Source organism: Pseudophryne corroboree, chromosome 6 (assembly GCF_028390025.1).
Source record: "Pseudophryne corroboree isolate aPseCor3 chromosome 6, aPseCor3.hap2, whole genome shotgun sequence".
In the NCBI taxonomy this organism is placed as follows: domain Eukaryota; kingdom Metazoa; phylum Chordata; class Amphibia; order Anura; family Myobatrachidae; genus Pseudophryne; species Pseudophryne corroboree.
Window position 1 is genome coordinate 306,687,790 of NC_086449.1, and position 18,694 is coordinate 306,706,483.

At 46.2% G+C, this 18,694-nt stretch overlaps 1 protein-coding gene and 1 pseudogene across 8 annotated transcripts in view; both read right to left on the reverse strand.

The window, feature by feature from the left end:
• Positions 1-18,694, reverse strand: part of LRRC49 (leucine rich repeat containing 49) — a 394,882-nt gene that overhangs the window by 166,002 nt on the left and 210,186 nt on the right. For all 8 annotated transcript variants that reach the window (XR_010179247.1, XM_063926210.1, XM_063926208.1 and 5 more), the window contains one exon: positions 1,285-1,368. Coding sequence is in view for 7 of the 8 variants with exons in the window: in XM_063926210.1 (XP_063782280.1) it covers positions 1,285-1,368 (84 nt within the window). In the remaining variant the exon portion in view is untranslated. The remainder of the gene's footprint in view (positions 1-1,284; positions 1,369-18,694) is intronic.
• On the reverse strand, positions 6,271-17,270 carry LOC134933871 (sec1 family domain-containing protein 2-like; annotated as a pseudogene).

Genomic DNA, 18,694 nt, shown 5'->3' on the forward strand with positions numbered 1-18,694 from the left:
CGCGCAGCATAGCCGACGGCCAATATATCTACCGATATATTGGCGCGTCGCTGTGTGTGTACGGGGCGGTCGGCCGACCGCCCGTACACATGCTGCGGCGGCCGGCGGTGATTGACAGGTGAACTGGGCGGGCGTGTACACACCCAGTTCATGACGTCAGTCCCCGACGGATCGGGCAGTGTGTATGCTCAACACACTGCCCGATCTGTCCATAGATATATCTGCAGATCAATTGATCTGCAGATATATCTACTAGTGTGTACCCACCTTTACAAAGTTAAGCTTGCTAAATGATAGAACACGCCAGCATACGACTCATACCTATATTTTCCCATATTAGTACCATAAGTGCCTACAGTATCTCCACAGAAATGTAGTCCCAATCATCCTTCATTTCTTTTTCAAAAAATACATGCAATTAACATGTGTAACTGCCTTAAATAAGTATAATTTACACAGCATGTAGAAATGCTCCAAAAGATTCTACAACCCTATTGTTCTAGAACAAAATTTTGCTTCTACATGTTCAAGAAAGAAACGCTTATTTAAACATATAAAGTACAAAAATTTACACCCTAGAAACTACCATTATTATCACAATCAATGCACCACAGACAGGGGAGGCTTAAGAGATGAGGGGACCCATGTGCAGACTCCTCTCTGTGGGCCCCCTTCTCTCTGTGGCACCATAGACTCGGTGCCCGCCATGTTCCCGGAGACTAATCTCTAGTGCGCATGCCCGGGTCTCCGAAAACATGGTTCCTGCTATGTTACCTGTACTGCACATGCCCAAAGTACTGAGAAAATAGCCGCATTGCCATTTTCCGAGTGATGTCTCCAGCATCAGCAGTGCCGATATGGGACTAAAGAAAGGTAAGTAATTAAATATGGGTGCAGGGTGTGAAGTGTGCCCCCCCCCCCTGGACCCAGGAGCACCGCTCACATTGCACCCATTATAGAAATGCCTGTGACCACAGATCTGCACAAAGAATAAAAGTGCTATGGGTGCATCCAACGTAAACTTTGGGATACATTATATTCAACCTAAAAGTAGGTGTCTTGTCCTCACTAAATAAAGAAAATCAAAATAAAGAAATCAGTAAATTTTATATTTGTCACTAAAATTACTTAACAAAATGGGCAGACTTCCAAAAAGTGAGTGAAGTGTGGTGCAACTGCAGACAAGTTGTTTCCTGATAACGGTTTACGGGTGGGCTGAATAGTTAAAACGTGATGAGTGAAATCTTCAGTTTGCCATGAAATACTTTCATGACAGTGGATTACCTTTAGTAAGGCTTGCTTATGGCTTTCACGCTTTCTCTCTTCTTCTTTTCTTGCTAGAACAGATGCAGTACGTCTTTCTTCTTCCTAAAGAATAAATATATATTTATATATTTTTTCAAATATGATGTAATACATAAATAACTGTATTTTGTGGCTTGAAAGACCTGGTCAATATTATTTTACTAATCTACAGTACTATTGCTTTTAATTATATTTATATAAATGACATTACTTTTACAAACATGATGTGGGGGCAACTTGTGACATATGCTGTTCGCTGGTGAATGTTTCAATGCATTCATAAAAAAAAACTTAAACATTATTGTTCACCATAACAGAAGTGTTAAAATAGTGTACTGCTGTAAAGACAATATATAATAATAACCAGAGTTTGCCTGCGGCTTTTCTAAAGAAAAAAAAAATGCTATGTACAGACACAAACCTTACAGTTTTATTATATGTATAGATGATAGTAATAATATTAATTACAAAAAGGATCATCATAAAAATACTGCATTCCATTATCTGTTTTCTAGAAAACGCAGTTATACAGTACATACATAATTAATGAAAAATAAAATCATATTGCAGGAGTAAACTCCGGGTGACAACTCCTCCTTCATGAATACACATGCCGCAAATGCATTATACTTGAGAAGCACTTTAACAAGCGTATCATAAAGGTCGCTAAGATTCTTCCCATGACATCATTTGAGAAAACTTAAATAATACAAAACTGCAGTTAAAAATGTGAGAAATCATTTATGAGGTGCTGCTAGAAAGCCTTACAGTTTCAAAACACTATAATATATAATTGTGTTAGATTTTGTTAGTTGGAAATTCACAATCTTCTATATGTTTTTTCAATACATTTAGTGAATAAAATGTACTAACCTATAATTAGATATTTAGTTTACAAAAAAAGAATGTGGACGACACATTATTCCTCATACCATAAACATATTTATGGTTGTCCTCTTCACCTATACACCTACCTCTTCAACCATAGCATGGAAATATGCAGCGTTATACAATACTTCACATTGTACTGTGTATACAATATAGTAGGTCTGTCCAACTTCTGTCCCAGGTACTCATTGCAGTCTTCATCAGGAGCTAAACTGTAGCCTGTGGGTTTTTTTTTTTTTGTTCTTTTTTTTTTTTTTTTCTGGGGGGGGGGGGGGGGGGTTAGGCCTTCTTTATTCTTTCCGTATGACATCATACACATATGCCTATATATACTATTTACTATTATATACTATTTTTATACTGTGACATAGATTTTACTATACTAAGGTATAGTTACTATACTGTAATTGTTTTTTTCTGTATTTTCTTCTGTTTAGGTAACACTTGACAGTGCTCTCTTTTTATTTTATTTGTATTAAATTACATTTCTAAATCAAAAAGATGTGACAAAAAAATAAAGTCAAACTATACCTGTGTCTTGACTTTATTTGTTGACATTTAAATGCATTATTGTTGTCTGGATGCAGGGCTGGCTCCAGGTCTACTAGCACCCTGAGCGAGAATTTTTTAAGCACCCCCCTCCCCCCCCCCCCCATGTGCATTCCTGGGAAAGCGGGCCTCACAACTATATATTATGTTATTAAACTATAAATATACATATACCAAATTATGACCCCCCCCCCACCATACACAATTGGCATCTTTACACATAATGCCCACAGTATTGTTACTGTGAAGCCCCCCATACACGTGAAGCCCCCCATAAAGTGCCAGATCAAACAACACTCCCAGTGCCAGATACACATAAGGGGGGTAATTCCGAGTTGTTCACTCGCTAGCAGATTTTAGCAGCATTGCACACGCTAGGCCGCCGCCCTCTGGGAGTGTATCTTAGCTTAGCAGAATAGCGAACGAAAGATTAGCAGAATTGTGAATAGAAAATTCTTAGCAGTTTCTGAGTAGCTCGAGACTTACTCCTACACTGCGATCAGCTCAGGCCGTTTCGTTCCTGGTTTGACGTCACAAACACGCCCTGCGTTCGGCCAGCCACTCCCCCGTTTCTCCAGACACTCCCGCGTTTTATCCTGGCACGCCTGCGTTTTTCCGCACACTCCCAGAAAACGGTCAGTTTCCGCCCAGAAACACCCACTTCCTGTCAATCACACTCTGATCACTTCAACTATGAAAATTTTTCGTTCGGACGTGAGTAAATCTACTAAGTTTTGTGCTAAAATACTTAGCGCATGCGCACTGCGTACCATGCGCATGCGCATTTTTGCCTTAATCGCTCCGTTGCGAAAAACGGCAACGAGCGATCAACTCGGAATGACCCCCAATATCCCAAGCAGTGCCAGATACACATAATGGAAATGGATATCTGTGAGTATATATGAATTCTGCTTCTATAAGTGTCCCAGATGTAACCTATATAACTGGAAGTGAGCATTCAGCATGCGCACACATATGCATACATACAGGCACACAGCTGCATCCACCTCAGCAGGGAAACAGCCTGTGCTGATACTCTACTGTGCTGGTCCAGGCAGATCCATTAACTGATTGACTGAGGGGGTAATTCAGAGTTGATCGCAGCAACAAATTTGTTAGCAATTAGGCAAAACCATGTGCACTGCAGGTGTAGGTATAACATTTGCAGAGAGAGTTAGATTTGGGTGGGTTATTTTATTTCTGTGCAGGGTAAATATTGGCTGCTCTATTTTTACACTTGCACAATTGCATTAAATATGCCAGCAATGCAGTGCACACATAAGCCATACATAAGGTAGCCCGATATCGTGTATTCTACCCCACATCACAAAAGACCTGATTCAGAGATGGACGCTATTCTTATCACTGCTGCGTCAAGGGAAAAAGGCGCCCTCCGACAGCATTGCAGATCAGAGAGCTGCTTCCAAAGACATCACAATCATCAGTCGCAGCCCTCGACTGGCGGAACTGCTCAGCTGGGGCCATGAAGTCTGGGTCTGAAGACACAGACCCTGGGATAGGCACACATACAAAATGGGTGTGACACGTCCCCATTTTGGAGAACAGTCTTCATCACCACCCCACTGGGTCCAAGGGGGTAGTGCGTGTGATCTCAAAGGAGACCGATGCATGCGCAGTACAGATCCTGTGCATGCACCAATATCTAAAAACTGGAGATGAATGCAAACCATTGTGTTTAGATACATGTCTGAATGAGGCCCTAAAATGCATGATTTCAGTACAAAATCGCAGTGACTTAGGATGCTGTTACCAGCATTTCAGCAATTTGAGCAGAATAGACCATACTTAAACATAAAACTGGGATCAAGAAATTAAGCAAATGTAAAATTGCTGAGGGCAGCAGTCTGTCCCCAAACATCAGAGCAGCTTGTATTTTAAATAACTGCATGGAGTGTAGGATTGTGGACAGAGATTTGTAGTGCCACATGCTTATTAAATTATCTTATATTACTAAAGGCAACACTTTTTATTCTTTGGGAGGAGTAGCAATTCATTTTTTTTTTTGGGGGGGGGGCAGCAATACTGTTGATCCTATGGGCAGCCTGAACTCTAAATCCATCTCTGATAAAACCAAACAAGTATATATCAACGTTTTGTAAATAAACTCAATTAGGGAGTGCAGAGTTATCCAATAGGACAGTTGTACGGGATCCCGAATAGCTTCCGCATCCCGGCGCCGGAATCCCAGCACCCGGGATGCCGAACAAGGAAACACAGCTGTGCTAGCGGGATTGGGTTTGGTCTGCGGGGGTAGGGTTAGGGTTAGGCAGTGCCTTGGGAGGTTAGGGTTAGGTTGCTGGAAGGAGGGTTAGGCACCACCAGGGAGTTTTAGTATTAGGTTGTGGGGGCAGGGGGTTAGGATTAGGCTGTGGGGGGGGGGGGGGGTTAGGTTTAGGCAGCATCGGGGGGTTAGGGTTAGGCTAGGGGGGAGGGTCAGGTTTAGACTGCGTGGAGGGTGGGTTAGGGGGATGGGATTCTGAACATCGGAATGCAATGGTCGATATTCTGACCGCCAGCATCCCGACTGCCAGCAAAACGAACCCATCCTAGTTGTACAGATGCCAGCAGTGGCACATCCAACACTGCTCTATAACAAAGGACCTGGAACATTACCATTTTGGACTTAGCATTTCTAGTAATACATTTGAGCTGATAATACAACCTTGTATTTACTGCTACCAGATATAAGAAAATGTATCACATTTTGCAAAAACCTGTGATCATTTACTATAGCCACATGGATATAGTAAATGTATATAGATCGCATAATAAAACGGAAATAATGTACAACTGTATTAAAATGTACTGGTTAGACACATTTCCCATTTGCTCCAACAGGAAAAGCCATCAAGCTGTCACTATATTGTCTATTTACATCATCAACACAGAACGGATTCAGTATGATATCTCGATGGACGGGATGCCGGCGGTCAGAATACCGTCATCGGCATCCCGACCATCAGAATCCCGACAGCCCCCCAGTACATACGCTAATACTCACCTGTTCCCTATCCTAACTCTCCCTTGTGGGTGCCTAACCCTAACCCTCACTTCCCCGCTACCTAACCCTCCTCGCTTGGTGCCTGACCCTAACCTCCCCTTCTTATCGTGGTTACACACTGCACAATGTGCCATATGCTCGACACTGACTATTCAACACCGATATAGTCAATGTTGAGCTGCCTGCACAGTCTATTTTTCCTTGTGATGCCGATCCCGCAGGACCGCACATCGGCATTGCAAGAACTATACACACGGTGCGATAGGTACTATAGTTTCTTTCCCTACATCCTAACTGTAACCCGCCTTCTAGTGCCTAAACCTAAAATTCCCCCCCCCCCCCCCTTTGTGGTGGGACGCTGTCCTGCTGTCAGAACGATTCGGATTCCGGACGTCGGTATTTTGATGCTGACATCCTGACCTCCGGTAAATTAACTGCATCCCCACAGAATATGTTGCTGGCGCACATCCATCCCGCTTAATGTCACAGTGTTTGCGATAAACAAACTAATTGTGTCTGAAGATGGTCCTCATACCCATAACATCGAGGATCCAGTCTATGAGGAGCAGTGATGCCTTGTTCTGCACTGTTTACCTGCAGTTCTTCGCTTGATGGTAACTGGCCAGTTCTCCAGCAATGATCCGGCTGAGGAGACCCACGGAGAAGCACTCATCCTGCACTCCAATGTCTTCCATGAGGTGGTGCAGCTCAGATACCAGGCTCCTGAGGTGAGTATATAGCTTATGAGGGCAGCAAAGGTCCAAGGTATCACGGCTGGTTTTGAGGGCCTGTAGGTCCTAGGCTGGAATGCGAGGAGGGGAAGAGGGAAAGGAGGGCAGGGGCAAGGAATAGGTGTGGACTGTCAGCGGGGCCCACAATACTGCGGCAGTATACCCAATATTCCCAATCCCCATCCACTCACATCACTGCTCCTCCAGCTGCGCGGGGCTCAGCGCAGTCACCCCAATACAGTACATGGGAGCAGCTTTAGATGACTACATCCCGGATCACCTCCAGCGCCCGGCCCCGTAGCAGGCTGCACACCAGGTACACTGCCTTGGGCTGTCCGTACTCGAAGTTAGAGACCTACTTGAGGCTTACGGCACAGGGAGTAGGGAATCCCCTGATTGTGCCGGCCGCACTGCTGCAGCTCAGAGTGGAGTCAGGCGGGAGGAGAAAGAGGATAGCACTGACTACAGTGCTCTGATTGGCTGATGGCCATGTGCCCTTAGTAGCCCAGCGCCTACCGCAGCCGCTCCATTCAAACGTATCCGGAGCCGGCCCTGTCTGGATGTAGGAGCAAAAAAAGGTCACGCTTATTAGATATAGACACATTCACTATATTGGGCTTTGTGGTTACCATGTATTGTTTAAAATGCTTAATAATTATATACTTTTCTACATAATATCAAGTTTGCACCTGATTACTGAAAGTAACTGTATCCTGCAAAAACAGTAACTTCAGAAATGGAATTATATATTTTACAACAAATAAAATTAAGTGCAGTTGTGTTACAGCTCTTTACTGCCACCCAGTGTTTCACCACACACAGTATCAAAGGTCTGTAAAATGAACAGTAACATAGGACCTCATTCAGTAAGGATATCAAAATTTGCAAATGGCAATCTTGCCGATTATGAAACGACTGCTCATGTGCATCGTTTGCATTGCACACGCGTGAGTAAAAACAGCGTCAGAAACCGTGTACACATCGTGATCGCAATGCAGCCGCTGTTTGACTGACAGGAAGCTGACGGTTTTGGGCAGAAACTTGCCGTTTTCTGTATTTAACCACTTAACTGGCATGGTCAGATTTCATGCAACTATGCCGATGTGCATAATATAATGTTTAAATATTTAAAAAAAAATACTTTTTCAACTTTATTAAATAAAATAAATTTTAAAAAACAATGTTATTAATGCTTTTGAAGGGAAAAATCGTCAGTTAAGTGGTTTTTAAGGAGGGTCTCTGACGTCAGCGATGACCACTTCCAGCCTCTTGTGTTGCAAGACCTTGCCTGGCACAGATAGGAAAAATCTTTGCTGTTCCGGTAATTGCATATGGTTTTGCGATCAGCGCGCATATTACGATGCATTTGCAATTTCTGCAATGGGCATTTTTTCGCTATTTCTAGGTGGCAACTATTTGATTGCAGCAACTGCTTTTTAGCAGAAACTGCAATCCTCACTGAATAAGGTCCACACTGCGGTAAAATAAATGACCTATTAAGTTTATTCATCAACACACATTTCAATACAAAAATGTATTTGTATGAAAATAATGACTCAGCACTTATTAGATCAATCAGAGCGACAATTCGTGTGCGGTTCTGAGGGAAAAATAAACCTTTCAAATATAATCATATTATATTATATATAATAACTGTAGAAGCACACAATGACAAATAATATTCTCATTGAAAGAAAACAGAATGTCAGTTTTTTACTGCTGTATAAAACAGTACTTTGCCAATTGTCAAGGTCTTAGGGGGTATCCAATTAGCTGTGGTTAATTACTGCGGCACGAGGTACAGCTTATCAGGGATTTTGTTTCACCTGCTTCAGGTAGACGAAACCAAATCCCCACAAACATCCCCATTTTCATTCGAAAATCCTGGACAACAGGTGAACAGGTGAAATTAATAACACTGGATTTCTTGTTACAGTGGCACTTGTAAATGGGGTAAGATAACAGGATTTTGATACCTACCGGTAAATCCTTTTCTCCTAGTCTGTAGAGGATGCTGGGGTCCACTTCATGACCATGGGGTATAGACGGTTCCGCAGGAGCCATGGGCACTCTTAAGACTTTTCAATGGGTGTGAACTGGCTCCTCCCTCTATGCCCCTCCTCCAGACCTCAGTTATAGGAACTGTGCCCAGGGAGACGGACATTTCGAGGAAAGGATTTACTTTAATATTAATGGTGAGATACATACCAGCTCACACCGCAACCATGCTGCACACATGGCCTTCAACATAACACACGCCAACAGGCATGAACCAATTACAGCAACATGCTGAAACTAATATAACACAACTTGTGTAACTCTAATAACAAAACTGCAGGTAAAGTACGCACTGGGACGGGCGCCCAGCATCCTCTACGGACTAGGAGAAAAGGATTTACCGGTAGGTATCAAAATCCTGTTTTCTCATACGTCCTAGAGGACGCTGGGGTCCACTTCATGACCATGGGGTTTATACCAAAGCTCCAGTACGGGCGGGAGAGTGTGGATGACCCTGCAGCACCGATTGACCGAACTTGAGGTGTCAAACTTGTAGAACTTTGCAAATGTGTTTGACCCTGACCAAGTAGCTGCTCGGCAAAGTTGTAATGCCGAGACCCCCCGGGCAGCCGCCCAGGATGAGCCCACCTTCCTAGTAGAATGGGCCTTCACCGACGTAGGTAACGGCAAACCAGCCGTAAAATGAGCATGCTGTTTCGTTCCTCTGATCCAGCGCGCAATAGTCTGCTTGGAAGCAGGACACCCAATTTTGTTGGGAGCATACAGGACAAACAGAGCCTCTGTTTTCCGTATCCTAGCTGTTCTAGCAACATCAATCTTCAAAGCCCTCATCACATCAAGAGACTTTGACTCAGTGAAGGTGTCAGCAGCCACTGGCACCACAATAGGTTGGTTTATGTGGAAAGATGAAACCACCTTGTGAGACAAGGCCGCCAATTCAGACACCCGCCCTGCGGATGCCAAAGCCAAAAGCATCACCACTTTCCAAGTGAGAAACTTCAACTCTATCTCTTGTAGAGGTTCAAACCAATCCGATTTAAGGAACTGCAACACCACGTTAAGGTCCCATGGTGCCAATGGAGGCACAAATGGAGGCTGGATGTGCAGCACCCATTTCACGAAGGTATGAACTTCTGGAAGAGAGGCCAATTGTTTTTGGAAGAAAACTGATGAGGCCGAAATCTGGACCTTGATTGATCCCAATCGAAGGCCCGCCTCCACACCAGCCTGTAGAAAATGGAGAAAACATCCCAACTGAAATTCTTCCATAGGAGCTTTCTTGGATTCACACCAAGACACATATTTTCTCCAAATACGGCGGTAACGTTTAGACGTTATTCCTTTCCTGGCCTGAATATGAGTGGGGATGACTTCCTTGGGAATACCCTTTCGGGCTAGGATCCAGCGCTCAACAGCCAAGCCATCAAACGTAGCCGCGGTAAGACTTGATACACGCACGGCCCCTGCTGTAGCAGGTCCTCGCGAAGAGGAAGAGGCCGAGGGTCTTCTAAGAGCAACTCCTGAAGATCTGGGTACCAAGCCCTCCTTGGCCAGTCTGGGGCAAAGAAGACTGCACAAACTCTTGTTCTTCTTATTATCTTGAGAACTGTTGAAATCAGCGGAAGTGGAGGGCAGACATACACCGACCTGAACACCCACTGGGCCACCAGCGCATCCACTGCTATTGCTTGAGGGTATCTCGACCTGGAACAATATCTCTGAAGCTTCTTGTTGAGACGAGACGCCATCATGTCTACTTGAGGAATTCCCCAAAGACTTGTCACCTCTGCGAAGACTTCTTGGTGGAGGCCCCACTCTCCTGGATGGAGATCGTGTCTGCTGAGGAAGTCTGCCTCCCAGTTGTCTACTCCCGGAATGAAAATCGCCGACAGAGCCTGTACATGTCTTTCTACCCAGAGGAGGATCTTTGTCACCTCTGCCATTGCCGCTCTGCTTTTCGTTCCGCCCTGCCTGTTTATGTACGCGACTGCTGTTACATTATCCGACTGGATCTGGACGGGATGATCTTGAAGAAGATGTACCGCCTGATGAAGGCCGTTGTAAATGGCTCTCAATTCCAGCACGTTTATGTGAAGGCAGGCTTCCTGACTTGACCATTTTCCTTGGAAGCTTTCCCCCTGAGTGACAGCTCCCCAGCCTCGGAGACTTGCATCCGTGGTTACCAGGAGCCAGTCCTGAATCCCGATCCTGCGTCCCTCTAGTACAGTGATTTTCAACCTTTTTTTACACGCGGCACACCAAACAATATTTTAAAATTGCCAAGGCTCACCATCAGTTCCCCACAGAAAAAAACAAAACACACACATTGGCCCTCACAGTAAAAAAAAAAATAAGAATTTACTTACCGATAATTCTATTTCTCGGAGTCCGTAGTGGATGCTGGGGTTCCTGAAAGGACCATGGGGAATAGCGGCTCCGCAGGAGACAGGGCACAAAAAGTAAAGCTTTCCGATCAGGTGGTGTGCACTGGCTCCTCCCCCTATGACCCTCCTCCAGACTCCAGTTAGGTACTGTGCCCGGACGAGCGTACACAATAAGGGAGGAATTTTGAATCCCGGGTAAGACTCATACCAGCCACACCAATCACACTGTACAACCTGTGATCTGAACCCAGTTAACAGTATGATAACAGCGGAGCCTCTGAAAAGATGGCTCACAACAACAATAACCCGATTTAGTTAGCAATAACTATGTACAAGTATTGCAGATAATCCGCACTTGGGATGGGCGCCCAGCATCCACTACGGACTCCGAGAAATAGAATTATCGGTAAGTAAATTCTTATTTTCTCTATCGTCCTTGTGGATGCTGGGGTTCCTGAAAGGACCATGGGGATTATACCAAAGCTCCCAAACGGGCGGGAGAGTGCGGATGACTCTGCAGCACCGAATGAGAGAACTCCAGGTCCTCTTTTGCCAGGGTATCAAATTTGTAGAATTTTACAAACGTGTTCTCCCCCGACCACGTAGCTGCTCGGCAAAGTTGTAATGCCGAGACCCCTCGGGCAGCCGCCCAAGATGAGCCCACCTTCCTTGTGGAATGGGCCTTAACAGATTTAGACTGTGGCAGGCCTGCCACAGAATGTGCAAGTTGAATTGTGCTACCAATCCCACGAGCAATCGACTGCTTAGAAGCAGAAGCACCCAGCATTGTTGGGTGCATACAGGATAAACAGCAAGTCAGATTTCCTGACTCCAGCCAACCTGGAAACTATATTTTCAGGGCCCTGATAACATCCAGCAACTTGGAGTCCTCCAAGTCCCTAGTAGCCGCAGGTACCACAATAAGCTGGTTCAGGTGAAACGCTGACACCACCTTAAGGAGAAACTGGGGACGAGTCCGCAGCTTTGCTCTGTCCGAATGGACAATCAGATATGGCTTTGTGAGATAAAGCCGCCAATTCTGACACTCGCCTGGCCGAGGCCAGGACCAACAGCATGGTCATTTTCCATGTGAGATATATCAAATCCACAGATTTGAGTTGTTTAAACCAATGTGATTTTTTAGGAATCCCAAAACTACGTTGAGATCGCCCAGTGCCACTGGAGACATCAAAGGGGCTGTATATGCAGTACTCCCTTAACAACTTCTGGACTTCAGGAACTGAAGCCAATTTCTTTCTGGAAGAAAATCAACAGGCCGAAATTTGAACCTTAATGGACCCAATTTGAGACCCATAGACACTCCTGTTTGCAGGAAATGTAGAAATTAACCTAGTTGAAATTCTTCCGTGGAGCCTTCCTGGACTCACACCCTGGCACATATTTTCACCTAAGTGGTGATAATGTTGTGCGGTCACCTCCTTCCTGGCTCTGACCAGGGTAGGGATGACCTCTTCCAGAATGCCTCTTTCCCTTAGGATCCGGCGTTCACCCGCCTTGGCGTCAACGCAGCTGCGGTAAGTCCCGGAACAGACACGGTTCTTGCCGAATCAAGACCCTTCTTAGTATCTCTTGAAGTTCCGGGAACCAAGTCCTTCTTGGCCAAACCGGAGCCACGAGTATAGTTCTTACTCCTCTCCTTCCTATCATTTTCAATACATTGGGTATGAAAAGCAGAGGATGGAACACATACACCGACTGGTACACCGACGGTGTTACCAGAGCGTCCCAGCTATTGCCTGAGTGTCTCTTGACCTGGCGCTTCAGGTGGGACGCCATCATAACCACCTTTGGTCTTTCCCAACGGTTTACAATCATGTGGAAACTTCCAGATTAAGTTTCCACTTTTCCGGGTGGAATTCATTTATGCTGAGGAAATCTTCCCAGTTGCCCACTCCCGGAATGAACACTGCTGACAGTGTTATCACATGATTTTCCGCCCAGCGAAGAATCCTTGCTGTCATTGCCCTCCTGCTTCTTGTGTCGCCCCGTCTGATAACGTGGGCGACCGCCATGATGATGTCCTACTGGATCAGCACCGGTTGACTTTGAAGCAGGAGTCTTCCTAGGCTCAGAGCATTGTAAATTGCCCTTAGCTCCAGTATATTCATGTGGAGAGAAGTCTCCAGACTTGACCACACTTCCTTGGAAATTTTTTCCCTGTGTGACTACTCCCCAGCCTCTCAGGCTGGTATCCGTGGTCCCCAGAACACAGTCCTGAATGCTGAGTGTGCTGCCCTCTAAAAGATGAGCACTCTGCAGCCCCCACAGAAGAGACACCCTTGTCCTTGGAGACAGGATTATCCGCTGATGCATCTGAAAATGCGATCCGGACCATTCGTCCAGCAAATCCCCTGAGATCTGCCGAATGGAATCGCTTCGTAAGAAGCCACCATTTTTCCCAGGACTCCTGTGCATTGATGCACTGATACTTGGCCTGGTTTTAGGAGGTTTCTGACTAGGTCGAATAACTCCTTGGCTTTTTCCTCCCGGAGGAACACCTTTTTCTGGACTATGCCCAGAATCATTCCTAGGAACAGCAGACGTATCGTCGGAAAACAGCTGCGATTCTTGGAATATTTAGAATCCAGTCGTGCTGTCGTAGAACTACTTTAGATAGTGCTCTTCCGACCTCCAACTGTTCTCTGGAACTTGCCCTTTTCAGGATATCGTCCAAGTAAGGAATAATTTAGATGCCTTTTTTCTTTGAAGAAACATCTTTTCGGCCATTACCTTGGTAAAAGGCCCGGGGTGCCGTGGATAATTCAAACGGCATCGTCTGAAACTGATATTGACAGTTCTGTACCACGAACCAGAGGTACCCTTGTTGAGAAGGGCAAATTTGGACATGGAGGTAATCCTTGATGTCCAGGGACACCATATAGTCCCCTTTTTTCCGGTTCGCTATCACTGCTCTGAGTGACTCCATCTCGATTTGAACCTTTTATGTAAGTGTTCAAAGATTTCAGTTTAGACTATGTCTCACCAAGCCGTCTGGCTTCAGTACCACAATATATTGTGGAAAAATAATACCCTTTTCCTTGTTGTAGGAGGGGTACTTTGATTATCACCTGCTGGATATACAGCTTGTGAATTGTTTCCAATGCTGCCTCCCTGTCGGAGGGAGCCGTTGGTAAAGCAGACTTCAGAAACCTGCGAGGAGAAGATGTCTCGACTCTCCAATCTGTACCCCTGGGATAATACTTGTACTATCTAGGGGTCAACCTGCGAGTGATCCCACTGCGCGCTGAGACTCTTGAGACTACCCCCCCACCTTGAGTCCGCTTGCACGGCCCCAGCGTCATGCTGAGGACTTGGCAGATGCGGTGGAGGGCTTCTTTTCCTGGGAAGGGGCTGCCTGCTGCAGTCTACTTCCCTTACCTCTATGTCTGGGCAGATATGACTGGCCTTTTGCCTGGATGCCCTCATGGGAAAGGAAGGATTGAGGCTGAAAAGACGGTGTCTTTTTCAGCTGAGATGTAACTTGGGGTAAAAAGGTTGGATTTCCCAGCTGTTGCCGCGGTCCCCAGGTCCGATGGACCGACCCCAACTAACTCCTTCCCTTTATACGGCAATACTTCCATGTGCCGTATGGGATCTGTATCACCTGACCACTGTCGTGTCCATGACATCTTCTGGGTGATATGGACAACGTACTTATCTTGATGCCAGAGAGCAAATATCCCTCTGTGCATCTCACGTACATATATATATAGAATGCATCCTATTAAATGCTCTATATGAATAAAATATTTTCAGTCAGGGAATCCGACCAAGCCAACCCAGCACTGCATCTCCAGGCTGATGGCGATCGCTGGTCGCAGTATAACCACCGTATGTGTGTATATACTTTTTAGGATATCTTTCCAGCTTCCTATCAGCTGGCTCCTTGAGGGCGGCCGTATCTGGAGACGGTAACGCCACTTGATAAGCGTGTGAGCGCCTTATCACCCTAAGGGGTGTTTCCCAACGCGCCCTAATTTCTGGCGGGAAAGGGTATAACGCCAATATTTGCTATCGGGGTAACCCCACGCATCATCACACACTTCATTTTATTTTATCTGATTCAGGAAAAACTACAGGTAGTTTTTTCACTCCCACATAATACCCTTTTTTGTGGTACTTGTAGTATCAGAAATATGCAACACCTCCTTCATTGCCCTTAACGTGTGGCCCTAATGAGAAATACGTTTGTTTATTCACCGTCGACACTGGATTCAGTGTCCGTGTCTGTGTCTGTGTCGACCGACTGAGGTAAATGGGCGTTTTTAACGCCCCTGACGGTGTTTCTGAGACGCCTGGACCGGTACTAATAGTTTGTCGCCCGTCTCACGTCGTCAACCGACCTTGCAGCGTGTTGACATTCTCACGTAATTCCCTAAATAAGCCATCCATTCCGGTGTCGACTCCCTAGAGAGTGACATCACCATTACAGGCAATTTCTCCGCCTCCTCACCAACATCGTCCTCATACATGTCGACACACACGTACCGACACACAGCACACACACCGGGAATGCTCTGACAGAGGACAGGACCCACACTAGCCCTTTGGGGAGACAGAGGGAGAGTTTGCCAGCACACACCAAAACGCTATAATTATATAGGGACAACCTTATATAAGTGTTTTCCCTTATAGCATCTTTATATATATCTCAATATCGCCAAAATCAGTGCCCCCCCTCTCTGTTTTAACCCTGTTTCTGTAGTGCAGTGCAGGGGAGAGCCTGGGAGCCTTCTCTCCAGGCTTTCTGTGAGAGAAAATGGCGCTGTGTGCTGAGGAGATAGGCCCCGCCCCTTTTTCGGCGGGCTCGTCTCCCGCTATTTAGTGAATCTTGGCAGGGGTTAAATATCTCCATATAGCCTCTGGGGGCTATATGTGAGGTATTTTTCGCCAAAAAAGGTTTTCATTTGCTTCCCAGGGCGCCCCCCTCCCAGCGCCCTGCACCCTCAGTGACTGCCGTGTGAAGTGTGCTGAGAGGAAAATGGCGCACAGCTGCAGTGCTGTGCGCTACCTTTAGAAGACTGCAGGAGTCTTCAGCCGCCGATTCTGGACCTCTTCTTACTTCAGCATCTGCAAGGGGGCCGGCGGCGCGGCTCCGGTGACCATCCAGGCTGTACCTGTGATCGTCCCTCTGGAGCTGATGTCCAGTAGCCAAGAAGCCAATCCATCCTGCACGCAGGTGAGTTCACTCCTTCTCCCCTAAGTCCCTCGTTGCAGTGATCCTGTTGCCAGCAGGACTCACTGTAAAATAAAAAACCTAAGCTAAACTTTCTCTAAGCAGCTCTTTAGGAGAGCCACCTAGATTGCACCCTTCTCGGCCGGGCACAAAAATCTAACTGGAGTCTGGAGGAGGGTCATAGGGGGAGGAGCCAGTGCACACCACCTGATCGGAAAGCTTTACTTTTTGTGCCCTGTCTCCTGCGGAGCCGCTATTCCCCATGGTCCTTTCAGGAACCCCAGCATCCACAAGGACGATAGAGAAATAAAAAAAAAAATCCACACATACATTGGCCTACACAGAAAAAAAACAATCACATTGCTTCACACATAAATCCTATTGCTCCCCACATGAATTATTCACATTGTTCCCCCATAAATCCGTAAATTCTTATTCTCCCCACATAAATCCTATTGAAATCCTATTGCTCCCCACAGGAGAAATAAAATAACAAATATTAGCCCCTACCGGTCAGCTGTCCTCCTCCCTGTCCCTCAGTGGCGGGGGTTGTTCACAGTGGAGTGCTGAGAATACTGAGCAGCGGGCGGTCAGGCAGGTGTGGATGTGGGTGGGCAAGGAAAGCTGTGTATGCAGGCGGGAACTGGAAGATGTGTATGCAGGCGGGTGGGCTGGCTGGGTGGTGAGACGCGGCGGCTGTGACCTATGATATCACATTGCTTTCAAGGCATACGTCATGGCCGGAGCACGACTGATCCTCTAAGAAGAGCCCGGGCCAACAGTTTACTCTGAAGGTGCAGGAAGTTGCTCTGGCTCCGCGGCACACCTAGCAACTGGTCGCGGCACACTAATGTGCCACGGCACACTGGTTGAGAAAGTCTGCTCTAGTAGGCGAGAACTGTGTAGCCACCACAGGAGCGAAATCCTGGCTTTTGATGACAGGATTATCTTCCGGTGCATGTGTAGGTCCTGTCCAACAGGTCCCACTGGAATGCTCTGGCATGGAACCTGCCAAACTGTATGGCCTCGTAAGCCGCCACCATCTTCCCCAACAACCGAATGCACGGATGGATCGACACACTTGACGGCTTTAATATCTGGTTCACCATTTCCTGGATTTCCAGAGCCTTTTCCACCAGAAGAAATAATCTCTGAACCTGTGTGTCCAGAATCATTCCGAGAAAAGCCAATCAGGTCGTCGGTTCCAACTGTGACTTTGGGAAATTTATGATCCAACCGTGTTGTTGGAGTATGAACAGGGAGAGTGTGATGTTCTGTAGCAACTGCTCCCTGGATCTCGCCTTTATCAGGAGATCGTCCAGATAAGGAATTATACTGACTCCTTTTTGACGAAGGAGGACCATCATTTCCTCCATCACCTTGGTGAATACCCTCGGCGCCGTGGAGAGACCGAAAGGCAATGTCTGGAATTGGTAATGGCAATCCTAAACCACGAATCTCAGATAAGCCTGGTGAGGAGAATAAATGGGAACATGCAGGTAAGCATATTTTCTGTCTACTGACACCATGTAGTCCCCCTCTTCCAGACTGGAAATCACTGCCCTCAGTGATTCCATTTTGAACTTGAACCTTTTCAAGTAGAGATTCAGATTTTTTAGGTTCAAAATTGGTCTGACCAAGCCGTTCGGCTTCGGAACTACAAAGAGGCTTGAATTAACCCCCCCTCCTTGCTGTGACAAAGGTACCAGGACTATGACCTGATCCTGACATAATTTTTTAATCGCCGTTGTTACTGCCTCTCTTTCTGGAAGAGAAGCTGGCAAGGTCGATTTGAAAAATCGGTATCGGGGAACGTCTTGAAACTCCAGCTTGTACCCCTGGGACACTATTTGTAAAACCCAGGGGTCCAGGCCAGATTGAATCCAACCTTGACTGAACAGTTTGAGACGTGCCCCCACCTGAGCAGCCACTCGCAAGGGAGCCCCAGCGTCATGCTGTAGATTTGGCAGAAGTAGGGGTTGACTTCTGCTCCTGGGATCCTGAAGTCGTTGAGGACTTCTTTCCCTTTCCCCTTTCCCTACCTGCAAAGAAGGGGGAACCTTTGGCCTTTTTGTATTTATTGGGCCGAAAGGACTGCATGTGAGAGTGATATGTCTTTTTCACTGGTGCAGGAGCAGAAGGCAAAAAAGTCGACTTACCTGCGGTAGCCGCTGAGACTAACGCATCCAGTCCATCACCAAATAAGGCCTAACCTTTATACGGGAGAGCCTCCATATTCTTTTTGGAATCTGCATCCGCGTTCCACTGGCGAATCCACAACGACCGCCGAGCCGATACTGCCATGGTAGCGGCTGTTGAACCCAAGAGTCCAATATCTTTCATCGCCTCTAGCATGTATGCGGCAGCATCTTTGATATTCCCTAACTTAAGGAGTATCTCATCTTTATCAATTGTGTCAATCTCTGATGACAGGCTTTCTGACCATTTTTCAATAGCGCGACTCACCCACGCGCAAGCAATTGTGGGCCTGAGCAGCATACCATTGGCAACATAAATGGATTTCAATGTAGTCTCCATTTTGTGGTCTGCCGGCTCCTTTAATGAAGCCGTGTCCGGTGCAGGGAGAATAACCTTCTTT